At 40.5% G+C, this 16173-nt stretch overlaps 1 protein-coding gene and 1 pseudogene across 1 annotated transcript; both read right to left on the bottom strand.

The window, feature by feature from the left end:
- Nucleotides 1-1143: 1143 nt before the first annotated feature.
- ndufb7 (NADH:ubiquinone oxidoreductase subunit B7) lies at nt 1144-4983 on the bottom strand. The gene is made up of 4 exons (XM_074629127.1): nt 4848-4983; nt 4633-4753; nt 1734-1902; nt 1144-1314 (listed from the first exon to the last, which is right to left on the bottom strand). Exons 2-4 carry the CDS (start codon nt 4742-4744, stop codon nt 1227-1229), a joined length of 369 nt encoding a protein of 122 aa, XP_074485228.1. The 5' UTR covers nt 4745-4753; nt 4848-4983; the 3' UTR covers nt 1144-1226.
- Nucleotides 4984-6844: 1861 nt separating this feature from the next.
- LOC141764148 (transitional endoplasmic reticulum ATPase-like) lies at nt 6845-15490 on the bottom strand (annotated as a pseudogene).
- Nucleotides 15491-16173: the final 683 nt, after the last annotated feature.

Raw genomic sequence — 16173 nt, 5'->3', positions numbered from 1 at the left:
CATGATTTATTCATTAATTTTTTTTAAATACTATATGAGTATTTCATGACTTTTTTTCCGATATTCTATGCTATGACTTTTTTTTATGACTTTCTTTGGACACACTATATTAAGACTTTTTTATGACTTTTTTCGACATGACTTACTTTTTTCGACATACTATAATATGACTTTTCTATAATTTTTTTTGACATTCTATACTTTGCCTTTTTTCGACACACTATACTATGACTTTTTTATTACTTTTTTCGACATCCTAAATTATGACTTTTTCATGATTTTTTTCTACATACTATAATATGACTTTTTTATGACTTTTTTCGCCATACTATAGAGTTTGTTTTTTTACATACTATACTATGTATTTTTATGGCTTTAATCTACATACTATATGACTTTTTAATTACTTTTTTCGACATACTATAATATGACTTTTTTTTACATGCAAAACTATGACTTTTTTCAGAATTGCCTTGAGGGAATTTCTTCAAATTTGGCACAAACGTCCACTTGGTTTCAAGGATGAACGGATTAGATTTTGGTTTTAAAAGGTCAACGTTACTATGACATCACAAAAAATTGTTTTGGCCATAAAAGAATTCATATGCTAATTATGACGATTTCATAAAAAATGTCTAACAGGATAAAATGATGAAGTCATAAGATTTTGGACAGACATGGATGTAAACTGCAACTTGACTGGTTGGTGGAGGCATACAACCGCAAGGCGGTAAATCTAGTTCATCAAGTGACGGCTGATAAGAGTTTTCTGTGCATGAACATAACATTTATTGCACAGCTGGATGTTTTTTATCTTTGTCAAATTAGTCCTCCTGATTACATTGTCCCATGTTGAGCTTTTTGTATTGCATCACCGTACGTTTGTAAATTGAAATTTGCATGTGTCACCTACATTTGGTTCCAACTGCACATGTTCAAAATATAGGGCAGTTTGTCAAAAAGGTCACACCTGCAAGAATTTGGAAACCAATTAAAATTAATAATGATTGACAAATTTTGTAGCAGGAGTAAGGGAACAATCTTCGGACCAGCATTCCAAATGGTGGATAAAGATCACACTAATGTTTTTGGTGATGTCAGCTAGAGGATTACTGTATGTTTTGACATTAATAAGACGGAGAGTTTTGTAGAGCTTAAACAATATTGTTTATTGTTAACAACAGCACATATATACAGAGAAGAAGAAGCATCAGAGGACGCACTGATCATGCAGCTTCAGCCTGAGCCTCAATTCTCTTTTTCCTCAGCTGGAGCCTCCTCTCTCTCTCATACTCCTTCATACGCATCACATAGCTGGAGGCAGAACAACACAGGGTTCATAGTTAATGACAAGGTGGATGTGTATAATCACAAGATTAAAGATTAAAGTTCATGAATTAGCAACTGCTGACTGTAGGAAGCTTACAGTTGATGATGGTGGTGATATTCAAATGTAAATGGTAATGTTAAATATGCATTTTAATTTGACGTTTTTTATTCATGTGAATTCTTGAGCACATTTAGAAATAAAAGTAGCTTTGTAAATTACCCCACAAAAAAATTTTAATTAATCTAACCATTTGGCAATACCTCAGCGGCCCACTAGATGGCACTATGTGGCCCACCAGTGGGCTACAGTGAGAATAGCTGGTCTAGGAGAGTCCACCCTACAAAAGACCGACTTAACCCAACCTTTCAAATGTCTTAACTTTTACTCTACTGTAAATACTTACTCCTGATGTTCACAGTAGTCCCAGTCGTGTCTCTCATGCTTGCAGGCCAGAAAGTTGGGCCAGTTGTCCCTCTTGCACTTCATGAGTTTCAGGAGGTGCTGGGCACAGTAGTCCCTCTGCTCCAACGGCAGCTGGGCCAAGTTCATCTGCTCCTGGCTCGCTACCATCTCTGACGAACGGACACAAATTTTCATGGTCATCTTTCAATGAACAAGGATCTGATGTAACTATATGGTTGGCTGAGGGAGTCTTAAGGAGTGAATAAATACAAGTACTGTCCAGGGTAGAGGCTCTGTATATTGATCATAATACTATTCTATACACATATTAGACAATGACTGGTTTTAATGGCACAGTCCCATTTGAATTGGTTTTACTAACTGAGTCAAAGCCTTTCCATGCATGCACCACTCAAGCTAGATTGTAAATGGAAATGTAACATTTTTTAAGTGAGGTCCACACTGACACTGACGTCCTGAGGTATTTTTTTTGCTTGAAATATGACTTCCAAATCAGTTTTATTTCAGGCCTTACAGTTATGAAACAGAACATGTGCTAATCCCATCTAAATCACCACAGGTTCTGTAAGTATCTCTATTGATTTTTTTACATCATTTGTTATATATGATTTCTCTTTACTGTTCAGACTTTAAACTTTAATAAATTTGCCAAATGAAAATTCGCTCTCCAGCAGAGATGTACTGTATGCAGGGCCTGAAATTAGCACCCGCCACCCGCCAAATGCGGGTAAATTGTTGGCAGTGGCGGGTGAAATCATCAGGACACCTGCCACTTTGGCAGGCAGCGAAAACTCTAGTGATGGGAATAGAGAACCGTAGTTGTCTGCTTTCTTGGCATCTCATGCCTCCGTGACTATCGATTTCTCTTATTGATGCTTTCCGGCAGTTACGCTGCACAATGACGCATACGCACGCTGTGTCATGATTCGGTTAAAAAAAAAAAAAAACGCTCAACAGCATGGCGCTACTACCACTAAACCTGAGGGGACTCACCCTCTCTATACCTGATAATGTCACACTGTGAACAACAAACCTGTGTTGTAATCAGCAAGAGGAGAGTTAGTAACGTTAGCTGTGAGCAGCTGGTGGGCCGCACAGTCCTGCTTGGTTAAATAACGGAGCTACTAACGTTAACGGAGGTGCCATTAAGATATTATTATGAGACATTCAAAGTCTGCTCAGGAAAAAAAGGACTATTGGGTGAAGGTAAATTACAACGTTATCATGATGTGTTCAAATGTAATCTCGTAAAACATAGTTTTTGGAGAGAAACTTGAATGAATCCAGTTGTTTGAAGGAGATGTTTTCACATCAATATAAAATAGATATTAGAGAGGGAATTATGACTTGTTTAACTTCATAACAACTTTACAAGATTTTTTTTAATCAAAGCAAATATTTAAATAATTATAATCATTTGAATTGTGTGTTTTTATGCAAATAACCACTATAGATGACAATAACAAAGTACAGTACAATACAGTACTGTGTACATTACCCTCCCTCCACGGTGTAATTTGAACACTGTAATTTACCGTGTATATAATGTTTTTTGTGTAAAATATATCGAACATTGAATGACATCAGATCTAAAATGTTATTCCTTCATTTAGCAGAGATTTCAAAAGTGGCAGATAAAATTTCTAAGTGGCAGACAAAAACAATACTCGCCTGCCACAGTGGCAGGGAGTGAAAAAAGTTAATTTCAGACCCTGACTGTATGTGAATTGTAGTTTTAAGATGGATTTCACCTTTTATCTTTAAATGTGTCTGCATAAAGCATCAATATAGTGCAGAAATACACCTTACAGTTCAATATGATGTTCTGTCTTTTGAAACCACCAGGCACATTTGGTAGATCTGGGTAGTAACGTTACATCTACACAGTGTTTATTGCTTCTTGCAGATGACACAACACTCGTACTTGTGTTGAAAATGAGATTGACCCCTTTCAACCTTGCACAGATTATTTATTATATTTCTATTGTGCAACATAAAGCAGGTTTAGTTTGATTTGTTAATAATTTGGTTTTTCATGGATAATTACATAAAAACATTGTGGCACATTTCTGAATGTTAGTTGTACATGTTTTATAATGTGTATTATGTTTATTACCTTTATTTCCTTAATTTATGTACAATATAATTGTTGTTATGAGGTGTAAGAGCTCTGCCTCCTTCGTGTCTCATACAAAGTGCCTTAAGAAATCTGTACTTTAATGCACATATACATATGCTTGGAGGTGACCTGACGTTAAGGAGGATGCATGTGTGTGCCCATGTAAATGATACTATACATTTGCGCTCCCCCCTTTTTATTTTCTATTAACTTATTTGTTGATTTCATTAATTATTACTCTCATTTTTGTATTACTATTGTTTTTTTTTGTTATTTTGTTATGTGTGTTTTTTTTTGTTTGTTTTTTTAACTCTATTCTTTCTTTTTGTCATTATTATTATTGTTATTTCTTTTCTTGGTTATGTTTCTGTTTTGAACGTTGAGGTTGTTTTCTCTATAGTGTACTTGATGGGTTTGTCTGTAAGCTCATCTACTTAAAAGTTGGTTTATAGACTGTTGTAATTACGAACAGTGGATTGCATATATGAAAACAGCCTTGAAAAAAGGGACAAAATAAAGTATATATATATATAAAAAAAAAAAAATCTGTACTTTAAAGACTGTTTGCAGTCTAGTATAAACATATTATCTGATGGTTTGCTCACCTGACACTGAACTCCTATAAAACACCAGCTCAGCTCAGTGATGTCAGCTCACAGCTATCATGGCTGATAAGGAGGTCTGTTTCCCTCCAGATGATGATGAACACCTTGTAGGATGCTGTTATAGTTATAGTCGTAGTGTCTCTGTGCAGACTAACCTCTCTCCTTCCTCTCCGTGAAGCCCAGCTGAGGGTCGTTCTCATACTTCCTCTTCGGGTCCGGCTCGGTGTCCGTCTCGGTGACGTACCGTCTGACCAGGTGAGCTCCCATCTTCACACTCTGTTAGAGAAAGGTAATATGTGTTTAGTCTGCTGCTGGCGCGTTGTTAATGTAATGTTTCATTAAGAGATTCAGCTGTCTGCCATTCGGTCACCTCCACAAGCCCCTTGTTGCCACTTCCGCCTCGCACCGGAAATAAACAGCAGAGCGGTGCTACAGGGAAACACCTCCCCTCTAGCCAAGTAACAAAGGTTCCGCTGGCAGGTTGGGTGGCAAATAACTTGTGTTGTTTACTAATTAATACTGGTAGAACTACTTGTTCAGTTTTAAATGTATTGTTATTTTATTAAGCTCCCAGAAAACTGCAGGACCAGCTCCAACTCTGAGTTCTTTTAAATCAAAGCTTAAAACTTTCCTGTTTGCTTCTGCCTTTTATTAAACCAGATAATGATCTTAAACTGCACTAGAGCTTTTTCTCTTTTAGCTTCTATCCTAGCTTTTATTTTTAGCTTGTTTTTATATTCTAATCTTTAATGTTTTTATGTTTTTATAACTGTTTTAATTATGTCCTAATGTTCTTTTGCACTTTGTCGCAATGTTCTTGAATGTTTATGTAAAGCACTTTGAATTGCCCTGTTGCTGATATGTGCTATACAAATAAAGCTGCCTTGCCTTGCCTATTTAATGATGTGACCAGACAAAAATTACAGTTAAAGCTGCAGAGGGTAGAATTGGAGCAAATATGATTTAAAAAAAAAAAGTTTTTTTTAATAAAACAGTCATTATATCCTGACAGTAGTGCATGAGACAGGTAATCTGGAAAAAAATCATGTGCCTCTGTGTCCTCCGGTGCTCCTAATGGCATCTGCAAGATTTCACAGACCGGAGGAAAACAACCAATCAGAGCCGAGCTGGAGCCTTGCCGTCTCTGAGCAGCTGTCAATCACTCGCGAACTCCGGTCAAACGGTCAAACTAGGCAGCGCTGATCAAATATGAATCAATATTCTGTTACTGTAATGCCTATTTCTTGCCTAAAATGTTTTCAGAAACATCTTGTAGTGTACTGTTTAGCTGTAAAATGAGAAAGTTTGTGACCCGGCAGCCATGTTGAGATCAAGTTGAGGAAATACCAAGCACCGCCCACCAGCCGGAGCAAACTCTCTGATCTTACAGCTAAACAGTACACTACAAGTTGTTTCTGAAAACATTTGAGGCGAGAAATAGACATTACAGTAACAGAATATTGATCCATATTTGACCAACGCTGCCTAGTTTGACCATTTAATCAGAGTTCACGAGTGATTGACAGCTGCCTCTGTTGAGTGACCAACCAATAGGAACGCCCTCTCTCTGAAATGACCTGTGATTGGCCAAAGTCTCCCGTTACGCGCTAGATTTTTTAAAGCCTGGAAACACCCCATGAGGAGGTGCAGAGGTCTAGTTTTCTCTCAGAACACTTGAATTACAATATGCTGAAATGTTATTATGGACATTTTGCCCAATGATGCCAAAAATATTCTGCCTACTGCTGCTTTAAGCTCAATTTTCAATATTTTCAAGCAAAGCTTGACCACCAAGTCAAGTTGTCAACTGCACCAGGGCCCAAGACCCTCAGGGGCCATGAAGGCCTCAGATTCACTGTGTTTTAAATTGTTTTTGTGATATAAAAGGTTGAAAAAATAGTGAAAATTGTCCACAGTTAGATAACAAAAAAGAATAATCTTTTTTGATGATTTGAGACCCTTCATTGTATTGGGGTGTATTGGTACCTCAAAAACTGAGATCAAACTGAGACAATGTAGGTATATCTGGGAAAATATATCTTTGTGTGATTTGTGTGAACTGACCCTTTCATTTGGATCAATCTGACTCTTAAAGAGGAGCCTGTGTCATCAGAGTCTTGACACCTTAATTACTCTCTTATTGTGTCTACATGATGCACGTTCATATGTGTTCAATCAAACAGGCTCTTTCACAGCAGATATTTTGACTTATTAGGAAAAGCACATGTGTTACTAATAACATTAACAATGGTTACATTACATTCAAGTGTCCCTGTAAGCCATAACAGTGTGACAGTGAGCCAGCGTGCACAGTACCAGTACAAAAATACTGCATTCAGTATCCCAAGATAAACCTAAGAGTGATCATAGAGGCATACAAATACATTTATTTATCACATTTTATACTCACACATACACACAACTTACATAATTTTCAAAGTGCAAACCGACTACAGTGTGAAAACCCAGAGCTTTGATGTTATTATGGTTCACACATCTAATATTTTATCATTGTTTTGGTTTTTGCATTGAATATGATAGCTTAATTTCTAGACATTTTTCATCTGATTTCTTGTTTGTTTCATGTTTTTAAAAGTCTTTTAAAAAAGGTTCTTTATGATTATTATAACTACTATATCCCCATGTTTCCCTTTGTGTCTGGCTATTTCCACTCCCATTATTCCAATCCTCCGAGGAAGCCGAGCACAGCAGTGGAAGAGGAAAACATTTTGCAGCTTTTCAACTATATGATGAGTTTTTGTCACTGATAGAGATCATCATTGCCTTCCTCTCTGAACAGGCCTGGCCTCTCTGACCCAGAGCCTGACCCCTGACCTCCAGACTGCGTACCAGTAGTAGAGGGGAACCTAGGTGGGGGAAAAAAAAGAGGAATGAGCCTTGAATGTGTCTTGAAGAAATCAAGACTACATTTTCTGTGGTGACACGTGTGTTGCACTTTCATATGTGTACCTGAAGTTTCCAAAACCTCGGCTCTGCTGCAGAGTTTGAGCAAACATTTCGTATTTGCGGATGTCATTGTCGCTGACGGAGCGACGAGCAAATCGCATTGCCTCTTCAAAGTGATCCTTCCTGATCTCTGGGACTGGATCAAAGTCCTCTTCCTGCAGGCAGAGAAAAACATTATGAGGACTTCATGTGGAAACAATACACTGTATGTGTGTGTGTGTGTGTGTGTGTGTGTGTTCCCAGTCCAAAGGCTGAAAGATACAAAACCCACAGCCGCCCTTTAGGGAACTTTTTTTATCTTCCACAGTCTCTTTCTGTACCAAGCACACACACAGCTTGGTACTGCTTTGAGGAGTGGTACATGTGTGTGTGTGTGTGTGTGTGTGTGTGTGTGTGTGTGTGTGTGTGAGAGAAAAAGACAGAGAGACCCAATTATCAACCTCCTGTTTAATACTTTTTATTACACGGCTTTGTTGAATACTCAATTCTGATTGGTAAATCAGGGTGTTCGTGGTCTGGTCTGTTATTTCTTTACAGCAGACCGTTGCTATGGCAACAGTTATGATGTCGGACTCTGGCGGACCATTTTTTTGTCAAATTATTGATTTCTTAAGTAAGTGGCCGTGTAATAAGCGGGATAATGTACAGCTAGCCGGTCATTGTTGTGAAATAAACCCCTTCAGGAAGATGCAAGACCATCGCCTTCTCTGGGTTTATTTCACAACAATGACCTGCTCGCTGTACATTATCCCTTACATAATATGGTGTAAATAAGCAACTATGCAACGCAGCAGCAGAAGCAGCCTGGCAGTCTGACCATGGGGATGCCTGGTCTGTTCTGCCTCTGGCGCTCAGCCTTGATCTCGGCCTCGATGGCCTCACGGATGGCCAGCTTACAGGCCCGCTGGCAGATCTCTGTCAGGTCAGCTCCGGAGAAACCCTCTGTGATGCCGGACAGGTAGTCCAGGTTCACATCCTATAGGAAGCGGAGAAAGGAGGAGCAAAAGGGAAAGGGAAACAGGCAGACTAGGAACCTCACAATGAGTACTTGTGATACTTAAATATATTTTACCACTGTCATCTACAGTATACAGGGACAGACCAATGTATAATTTTCTGTTCTCTCTCTTGTGTACATGAGGAAGATGCTGTACAGATCTCCATATGTGTGTGTGAGTATCACTAACTCGTGCAATAGGGGACTTGCGGAGGTTGGCGTTTAGGATCGCTGTGCGAGATGGTTTGTCCGGGAGCGGGATGTAGATGAGCTGGTCTAAACGGCCCGGCCGCAGGATAGCGGAGTCTATGATGTCTGGTCTGGTGTGACGAGAGGGGTAAAGGAAGCCAGATGAGAATCATGACTTCCAGTGTACACACCTCTCAAACCATCATTAAACAAAAATTCCCACATGTGCACCTGTTCGTTGCACCAATAATGAAAACATTCTTTTTGTCCGACATGCCGTCCATCTCTGTGAGTATCTGGTTGATGACTCTGTCGGCTGCACCACTTCCATCCCCGGCTCCGCCTCCTCTGGATTTGGCAATGGAGTCTAACTCGTCGAAAAACAAGATGCAGGGAGCTGCCTGTCTAGCCTGTAGGCAGAGAAGGTCAGCAAGGTCACAGTGTGAAACAAATGTCTATCCACCCACGATTATTCATTTTTATCTCCTGTCTCTGCTCTCACCTTATCAAACACGTCTCTGACATTGGCCTCCGATTCTCCAAACCACATGGTGAGCATCTCGGGTCCTTTGATGGAGATAAAGTTTGCTTGGCACTCGTTGGCGATAGCCTTAGCCAGCAGGGTTTTCCCACAGCCCGGAGGGCCGTAGAACAACACTCCACGAGACGGAGTCATACCAAACTTCAGGAACTTGTCCGGATACTCGACAGGGTACTGGGGGGGTGAGATGAAGATAGATGGGATTGTTGATGGAGCTTGTGTTTGTAGGTATGTGCAGAGTCTGGTGGTGTGTGAGTGTTTCTTCCACCTGAACGAGCTCTTGTAGCTCTCTCTTGACCTCGTTCAGTCCTCCGACGTCCTCCCAGTTCACCTGAGGCACCTCTGCAACGGTCTCTCTCAGAGCTGATGGGTTGCTCTGACTCAGAGCCCACTGACGGAGGAAATGATGAGTGTGAGGGAATGGAGATGCACCTCTCTTCATTTATTCTTTCATTAAGAAATATTCACGTCTAGCTTTTATCGTGTGCTTACAAACAATGAGATGCACAGTTGTGCTCTTTAAAGGGATTAATACACCCACAAACGGTCTGGAGGAGTAAAAGTCTGCACTTGTGTGTACCTGGAAGTCATCCATGGTGACAGCCAGTGAGTTGAGCAGGTCAGCATCGATGGATTCGTCCTCCAGGTCTATAAGGATCAGCTTCTTGCGGATGGCTTGTAGAGCAGCTTCTGAGCACAGAGCAGCCATGTCGGCGCCTACATGACCGTGGGTCTCTTTGGCGATCTGAGATATGTTAAATAGCTCAGGGACATTAATATGAATTTATTAAACTGCACACATTCATATCAAGAATGGGACAATCAGGCCATCAGGAGGCGGTGTGTTTGCTGAGGGTAACATTTTTGTTTATAGCTCCTTTTTTCAACACTGAAGTTAGACAGACAAAAGCTGATGCCAGTGATGTTGCTGGAGCTGTGCTGTTACAGCAGCAGAAACTCCACCTGCATGCAAGTGAATTCAATTGAACTCAATTGAATCGGTTATTGCCAGAAGGTTAGCACTTAAAAGTGAATATTTGTTGATCAGATCATCACATTTATACTAAGAATAAATTCCCATCTTCCCTTTTCTCTGAGTAGTATTATTCTCTCTCTCTCTCTCTCTCTCTCTCTCTCTCTCTCTCTCTCTCTCTCTCTCTCTCTCTCTCTCTCTCTTATCATTAAGATGATACTGTTTACTGTCTAATTATATAATGTAAAAAGTTACAGAAATACAGTGGATTTCATGTAAATGTAATGCTCTCCAAAATAAATAATTTGTATTTAATTAAATAAAAAAATACCCCAATTACCCCAATTTTAAATTCAATTTTAAATTCACTCTTATCTCTTTTATCTCAGCAAAGATAGTTATACAGTTATTCTTATACATTTAAAAATCATCCAATTTATTTTCATGGGGAATATATTAAAATATATTACAATAATAATATCCTCATCAGATATGACTGTGGCCAGAAGGTAATCCTGTAACATGAGGATATTTCAGAACACCTCATTAAACAATTTCCATTGGAGGTGCAAGTAACGATTATTTTCATTATTGATTGATTTGCAAATTACGTTCTCAATTAATAGTTTGGTGCATAAAAATCACACACTGCACGACAAAGAAAAGCAGCAAATTCAGAATTATAAAGCTGGAACTACGTAATGTTTGGTGTTTTTGCTTGCAAAATCACCTGATTATCAAAATTGTTGCAGCAGATTAACTAATTGTTTTAGCTGTCATTATTAGAGAATTAAAAAAAAAAAGTTTTTATGTTTCTTTTGGCCCAGGCTGCTACACTTTCTCACCTTCTCCAGGTCGATGTCGTCAGCCAGTTTCATGTTTTTGGTGTGAATCTGCAGAATCTCCAGTCTGCCAGTCGAATCTGGGATTCCAATGTCAATCTCCCGGTCAAACCTGCCTGGAGAGAGACATCACCATTTGTAAATGTGTGTGTGTGTGTGTGTGTGTGTGTGCGTGTGTGTGTGTGTGTGTGTGTAGACCCATGGCGAAGTGGAGAGGCGTATAGTCTCCCAGCTCCTGACCCTGATGGATGGCCTGAAGCAAAGAGCTCATGTGGTTGTCATGGCAGCCACAAACCGACCAAACAGCATTGACTCTGCTCTGAGACGCTTTGGTCAGGACAGCCACACACACACACACACACACGCACACACACACACACACACACACACACAAAGTTACAGGCAATTGTTTCTCTTTTTTTCTGTATTTGCATTCAGACAAAAGCAACACACACTTGATTGTACAGATGTTACAGACAGTTTCTGCACATACAGAGCTGTACACTGACCATATAGAGCAGACACTGGCATTTTGTGCTTGTTCTCCATTGTTTACCTTCTCTCTCTTGGGAGCGATGGCGTCCAGCTCATCAATAAAGATGATGGCCGGAGCGTTTTTCTCCGCCTCCTCAAACGCCTTTCTTAGGTTGCTCTCTGACTCTCCCGCCAGCTTACTCATGATCTCAGGACCTTGTCACAGAATAATGCACAGCATGTGAAACACATTTTCTCCTACACGGATCTCTAAATAAGATCACCAACGAGAAGTTTCTCACTTTGCGAGAGCAGGATCAGCTAATGTCTTCCTCTGTACAAATGCTCTCATTGTGTGAAAACAAAGCCTTACCATTGATGAGGAAGAAGAAGGCACCGGTTTCGTTGGCTACAGCTCGGGCCACCAGGGTCTTCCCTGTGCCTGCAGGGCCGTACAGCAGGATGCCTCTGGGGGGCTGAGAGAGAGAGGAGGGAAGAAGAGTCATTAAAAGAGAATTACCTGATGTTAGAATCAAAGGAAGCAGGGATAAGAGTGGATGGGATCAGGGTTTCTGTGTGTATACGACACCTTAACTCCTATAGCCTTGAAAAGGCCGGGGTGTCTGAGAGGAAGCTCCACCATCTCTTTGATCTGGGCCAGCTGCTTCCGACAGCCTCCGATGTCGTCGTAGCCGATGTCATTAAGGGTCTCCTCCTCGTCCTGTCACAGGGCGATATGCAAGATTCAGACTTGGTTGAGTTTATTCTTCGTCTCGGTTCCTGATGCCATATAAGGTCACATGAAATCACCCAAACTGGATAACTTTGCTGACTTTGATGAAGTTTTTGTCGCAGCATTGTTACGTGTAAACAGCAAGAATCCATGGATCCATTCATGCCTGTTTTTGGGTTGTTTTTTTAAGATTCTTTTTTTTTGTTTTTATGCCTTTTATTGATAGTGACAGAAACAGTACTGAAAGGGGAGAGAGAGAGAGAGAGGGGATGACATGCAGCAAAGGGCAACAGGTCGGATTCGAATCCTCGGTCGTTGCGGTAAGGACTCTACCAGGTGAGCTTCAGCAGCTCCCCATCCTGCCCGGCATTAACAGCACAGGCCTGAGGTGCATGTAATGTTGTCCTTGCACCATTAATAGACCCATTAAAACATAATTATTATCATTTGGACACTACTATGTAGCTAAACCTTATTGCTGTCCAGGACACCTCCAGAAGTTATTTCATCGTCTCACAGAGGCTTTAGTTTACTTCATTGGTCTGCATAGTTCCTATCTCAACCCAACTGAAGTCCATCTCAATGGGATGAGTTGGACCAGACATGTTTGCAGCATGAACATCAATTGCATGAGGGCATCAAGTCTGTAGACAACCCTGTATCACAGTTACTATAGACCAGTGACTATCAAAGTGGGGTCTGGGGACCCTGAGAGGTCCGTGGCACTCTGTCAGGGGGTCCTCGAAATAATTAGTTATAAATTATAAAATTGTGCTGTGCCATTAAAAAGTGCATATCTACAGATGGGGACCATTGTCCCACCCATGTTAGCTTTGGGCCAATAGAAAATAGAAACAGCTATAAGTTCGTTATTTTAAAGTTGAAGCACTTACTGAAAGTCAGTTTTAAATTAAATATCTGGATTTATTAGGACTTTACCAGTCTTGCTACTATTCATTTTATGAAAGCTTTTAAGATCTATTACTTGAAATGTAGGCTACAAATGCTGTGAAGTTGAGTCCAAATGCAATTTGAATAAAATTGACCCTCTGTTTAAAGTTAAATAATTTTATCTTAACATGATTAGATTGAAATGTGTTTCTGTTTATCACTATGAAAGTCTGAAGTATTTAGGTTGAAAGGTTTTACAATACAGATAGTTCCAATGCAATCTAAGAGTACAAATGGTAGTAAGAATGTGCTTAATACGATTATGAGGTGGTCCTTAGAAAAGTAATGTAATGGTTCCCTGGCCCCAAAAAAGTTTGAGAACCCCTGCTATAGACAGTGTTCTAATAGTTTTCAATATGTAGATCTATTACACTAGAAAAATGACATGAATTAAGAATATTAGGGCCAACACACACATTTTTGAGTGTGGTGTTCATGGAGTTATTCTGCAATGCAATGTATTATGTTAAGAAAGGAGTGAAGTATAGCTGGGAAAAAGCGACAAAATATATTTTGTAATGGATTTAACAACAGTTTAGAAAACAAACAATTAACTAATAAATACTTTTCAAATTTGAAATTGGTGGATTTGTTCCAAAGTTTCAGCCTGACTGACGTCTGACGGTGTACACCTTGGATCATTTCCTGTTAGTACAACCAGCCCACTGACTACCAAAATAATGCATTTAGGTAAGTACATATTGTATACTTTATGAACTTAGTATTATAGTAGAGAGCTGGTCACAGACCTCTCTTTTGATTGGCTCTCCCTCGCAGTAGATGACAGTGTCTGGGGCAACAATGCAGTGCGGGTTGGGGTCAGTCTCCACCACCTTGAACTCCACCGCCCGCATGCTCCCCCTCACCAAGAAGATGTCATCTAGCAACACAGATACAAAAAAAAGTCACCACATACAGTACAGGGGCCTCTTAATGTGCTCTAGGTGATGTTGAAGTGATGATTTCGCAGGATCATTTGATGAACAGAGCTGTTTTACTGTGTCAAGACCAGCGGCACAGGTAGTAGTATACCTTTATGTATGGGCCGGTAAGCCTCCAGAAAAAACGGTTTGAGGAAAACATCAAAGAGGTTTCCCGTCAGACCTTCAATGGTGTCATCTATTGGGAGGACATGGATCTTTTTCCCATACTTGATGTCAGGGCAGGCATGAATACTGTGATAAAACACACATCAACATCCTGGTTATTTCAAATAACATTGTCAAACCTCACATGATGTGAGATCTATACCTGATGACGTCACCGAGCCGGACACGCAGGTTGCTGCGCGTCACGCGGTTCATGCGGATTCGTTCAGGCCCACAGGTGTCATCATTCAGGACGATGCACACCGTTTGGCGCCGCTTCTTCCCTCTCAACACCACCGTGTCCCCCCGGAAGAGCTGCAGCTCCTCTGTCTTATTCTATAGTGCAAACACACACTCACATCTCAGAAGACATAGAAACATGACCAGGATATATGCTGTTAATTTACACCCCAACAGACGCACAGACCTGCGACAGGCTGACAATGCTGCTGTCTTCATTGAGAGCTTCGTCCACAATGAGTCTGTTAGGCCTGTGCTTCTGCTTCAGGATGGCAGTGGAGAAATCTTCTCCCTTTGGGCTTCCAAACAAGAGACACATTATGACTCTCTGACACGCAGGCTCTGCACTTGTAGCTCTTATTTCCTCATGTGACACCGAGCTGTATTTAGACTCTCTTTGGCTTTGCACCTAGCAACTATACAAGCGTGAAAAATATCTTGTTGATTTGTCAATAGCTTTGAGTTTAATATACAAATTCTATATATTTTAAAACTTGATCATCTGCAGAATTTATTAACACCAGTTTTATGACAAAAACATGTATACTATAATAAATATTAAGCATATCCATACATATACTGTACAAATGCAGCTGTTTCACTCACTCTGCTCCTCCTGAGCCTGGCATGACTGCTCTCCTTTGTCTCTCGTCAGATATCCCCAATTTCTCACTCTAAGATCTGCTCCCTCACCGTCGACTGCAGTTGTTTACTGTGTTATATTCAGGTGCTGATCTTGTATGGTCTGATTTCTGTTGTGATCACTCAGTGCCAAAGGTTTCAGGTTCTGCCTGATCTGAACTGCCTGGAGTGTTTTTTGGTCGTCCTGGAGCCTAGAAGTTGCCAGCAGAGAGTTTCAGTCTTTTGTTTTTCCTGTTGCCACGAACCACCATGTTTGTGGGAGCTGCAGTCTGTCTGTTTATCAGCAGAGTTATAAATATGCCCATCTGCCTCCCTGTCTTATTTGTAACCCCACCGTGTGCGCACACACACACGCACGCACGCGCACACACACACACACACACACACACACACACACACAGTTTCACACACTCATCCCAAGCACTTACCTTGGAGAGTGTCCCAGGACAGATATAGCGTGATATTTCCTCCTCCCCCTGCTTCTTACCAGCAAATGCAGGCACACGTCCCCAGCTGGTCATGGAGAGCACATCCCGACTTACTCTGAAATATTTATGGGTCAAAATAAATGCTGTATCGAGCCTATTTTCCAAAAGAACAGACTTATAGTCTGTCTTTTCTTTTCTTTTCTAAAACGCATTATGGTCTTCCTCCCTCTCGACTCCTTGTCGTTGTGACTGAAGGGAGCTGCTGTTGTAACCCAGATGCTGTGTTGTTGCATTCAATCCCTCACACACGCTACATATGCACATTTGTGTCTGGTACACACAGACACTCACAGCCATCACATGAATGCACAAACACTGTTGATGCATGCAACACGCGTTCACACACACTCAGAATGGACAAGTTGTGGTGTTTTAATTCAAACTTTTATTACTAAAATTGTCCTTTAACAAATAACTTGAGACACGCAACAAGGGCATAGACGCACTGTACATTCCCCCTTGTGAGAATCTGGACTCCAACACAGCTGTCCCCACCTAATGACAATGAAATGATCTGATGCTAACAATGGCAACAGACACCGTAACGTACACCTTCAACTAGATGGAATAA

This window comes from Sebastes fasciatus, chromosome 3 (genome assembly GCF_043250625.1).
Source record: "Sebastes fasciatus isolate fSebFas1 chromosome 3, fSebFas1.pri, whole genome shotgun sequence".
Classification (NCBI taxonomy): Eukaryota; Metazoa; Chordata; class Actinopteri; order Perciformes; family Sebastidae; genus Sebastes; species Sebastes fasciatus.
The sequence above is the reverse complement of the archived record's forward strand: the minus strand, read 5'-3'. Positions and strand labels throughout refer to the sequence as shown.